The 2,585-nt window shown below is 36.3% G+C and overlaps 1 protein-coding gene across 1 annotated transcript in view; it reads left to right on the forward strand.

The window, feature by feature from the left end:
- Positions 1-2,585, forward strand: part of LOC107697803 (SH3 domain-containing RING finger protein 3-like) — a 122,811-nt gene that overhangs the window by 107,975 nt on the left and 12,251 nt on the right. The window contains exon 7 of the mRNA XM_016498662.1: positions 1,894-2,129. Within this exon, the coding sequence (XP_016354148.1) occupies positions 1,894-2,129 (236 nt within the window). The remainder of the gene's footprint in view (positions 1-1,893; positions 2,130-2,585) is intronic.

Here is a 2,585-nt window from a genome sequence, read left to right on the forward strand (position 1 = left end):
TTATTAATTTGATAGCGCTGGGTAGTAACACACACACATACACACTCACACACACACACATGGTCTCACACACACACACACACACTCACGCACACACACTCGCACGCACACACATGCTCGCACACACACACACACACACACACACACACACACACACGCATGCTCAAATTCAGCTTTGCATCACAGAAATCAATTACAGTTTACTATATTTTCATATAGAAAACAGCTATTTTAAATTGTAATAATTATTCACAATTTTCTTCTTTTTCCTGTATTTTTAATTTGTTTTGTCTAATTTTACATAATTTTAAGCTATTTTCTGTCCTGAAAATCTGGAATCTGAGGGTGCAAAAAAAAAAAAAAATCTAAATTCAATCACACTCACACACACACACACACACTCGGCAGGATTCACCTCATCTCAGACTCATTATCTCTCCGCTTTCATTGCATCGCATGATATGAAGGTGTTTGCGTGTTGCACATGAAGTTTCTGCAGACGCAGCTTGATTCGATCCTCCAGAGCGACGGCTCAGAATCACACGTCTAAAACTGGATCGCTGAATTTACACCTTACTTCAGGTGTTTTTGAGACAGCAGTGCAAAGGCTCATGTTTAACTGCAAACATCTGATGATGATGATGATGATGATGATAAAGAATAGACTCGCACAGATCCAGTAATGTTGATTTGACACAAAACCAGACTGAAACAATAAAACACAGCTTTACAAAACAAAACCGTGGAAAGAGATTCAGATTCAAATGCCAAATCAATCACATCTCTGACTTTCACCTAAAGTCAAGCTACTCATGGTAGTAAAATAATGTAAATTAAGAAAGTTTATTGTAGTTTATAAACAAATTCCAAAGATTTACAGCAGTGTTTTATTCTGCATGACATGAGCTTGATCATCTGAACCTCAAAAACTACAGCAGATCCAGCGTTTAATCTGAGAAAAACTCACTCAACAGCCTGCTAACTGCTATTGTTGTTTTTAATACTAGATTTTAGTTTGATTGCAAAACATTACTATATATATATACACACACACACACATATGGGATGCATTTATTCATTCATTCATTCATTTATTGATTGTGCATCTGGACGTTTTATAGACCACATTTATAAAAAAAAAATTTAAATAGTAGGAATTTTAAAAATTAGATTTTTAGACATGAAGAAAGTCATGTAAATTAATAAAATCTTAAAAAGTTATAGAAGTATTTATAATGAATATAAATTGTGAATTAAAAAAACACAAACAACTAGAAAAGTCAGTTAAATTCATTGATAATAAAAAGTGTAAAAGCTGAAGAACAGTTTCAACTTCTGGAATTATGGAATTTCATTTAAATTATTTATCATCTATCTATTTTACTATATTGCCACCCCTAATTTCAGTAAATAAATCAGTTTGAAAAGAGCAGATTTGTTATTACAGCAGAAATAAAGTCAGAAATGTTGAGAGATGCGTAACCTGCAGGTTTGTGCTGAAATGCTGTGAATCTCTAGTGAGAGAATGTGTTCAGTAGTGTGTGTGTGTGTGTGTGTGTGTGTGTGTGTGTGTGTGTGTGTGTGTGAGTGTGTGTTTGTGTGTACCTGGTATTTATCATGTTTTTGGGGACCAAATGTCCCCATAAGGATACTAATACCAGTAAATTTTGACCTTGTGGGGAAATTTTTTAGGTCCCCATGAGGAAACAAGCTTATACATTACACAGAATATAGTTTTTTGAAAATCTAAAAATGCAGAAAGTTTCCTTTAAGGGGTAGGTTTAGGTGTATGGTGATAGAAAATACAGTTTGTCCAGCATAAAAACCATTACGCGTATGGAAAGTCCTTATAAAACATAGAAACACAACGTGTGTGTGTGTGTGTTTCCGCAGGGCTCCGTTCGCCGTCGGTCAGACGCGCTCGTGTCTCTCTGGAGCGGCTCAGCCTCAGGCTCCTGGATCCCCGGGCTCCGCCGGTCCCTCCAGTCCGGTCCTGCTGGCATCTACGTCTGCGTCCCGCTCCAGCACGCCGCTCAGCAGCCCGTCGTCTCCGCAGCTGCATCTGAAGAACTGCCTGCGCATGTGCAGCCAGCAGACGGTCAACCAGGCGCGCTCCGCCATGCAGCTGGGTGAGATACTGTGTGCGGAAACACACGTTGGCCTTGTCCAAATACGCATACTTGCACTCTTGGCCACTAGAGAGCGCATGCACGCGACAAAGTGCGCCAAACTGTCCCTGGTCTTAAAAACACCAAAGCACAGTCAAGTCAAGTCACCTTTATTTATCTAGCGCTTTTAACAATACAGATTGTGAAAATTGAAAAATGTAAATGGTTATTAAACCATATTTAATAATAATTTTAAAGTAAAGTATTTAATAATTATTTATTTATTTATTTATTTATGTATTTATTTATTTATTTATTTATTTAAGAACCATGTTTGCTGTGCTTGTTTATAGGGCTACACAATTTAGCCAAAAATGTTTTGATTGTATATAAATATAACTAAATTCAATACAATTAAAATTATTATAATTATTTTTTTTTTTTTTTGTTGTTTTTTAATTCAATTGGTTTTTTTGG

This window comes from Sinocyclocheilus anshuiensis, unplaced genomic scaffold, assembly GCF_001515605.1.
Source record: "Sinocyclocheilus anshuiensis isolate Anshui unplaced genomic scaffold, SAMN03320099.WGS_v1.1 scaffold1123, whole genome shotgun sequence".
Taxonomy (NCBI): domain Eukaryota; kingdom Metazoa; phylum Chordata; class Actinopteri; order Cypriniformes; family Cyprinidae; genus Sinocyclocheilus; species Sinocyclocheilus anshuiensis.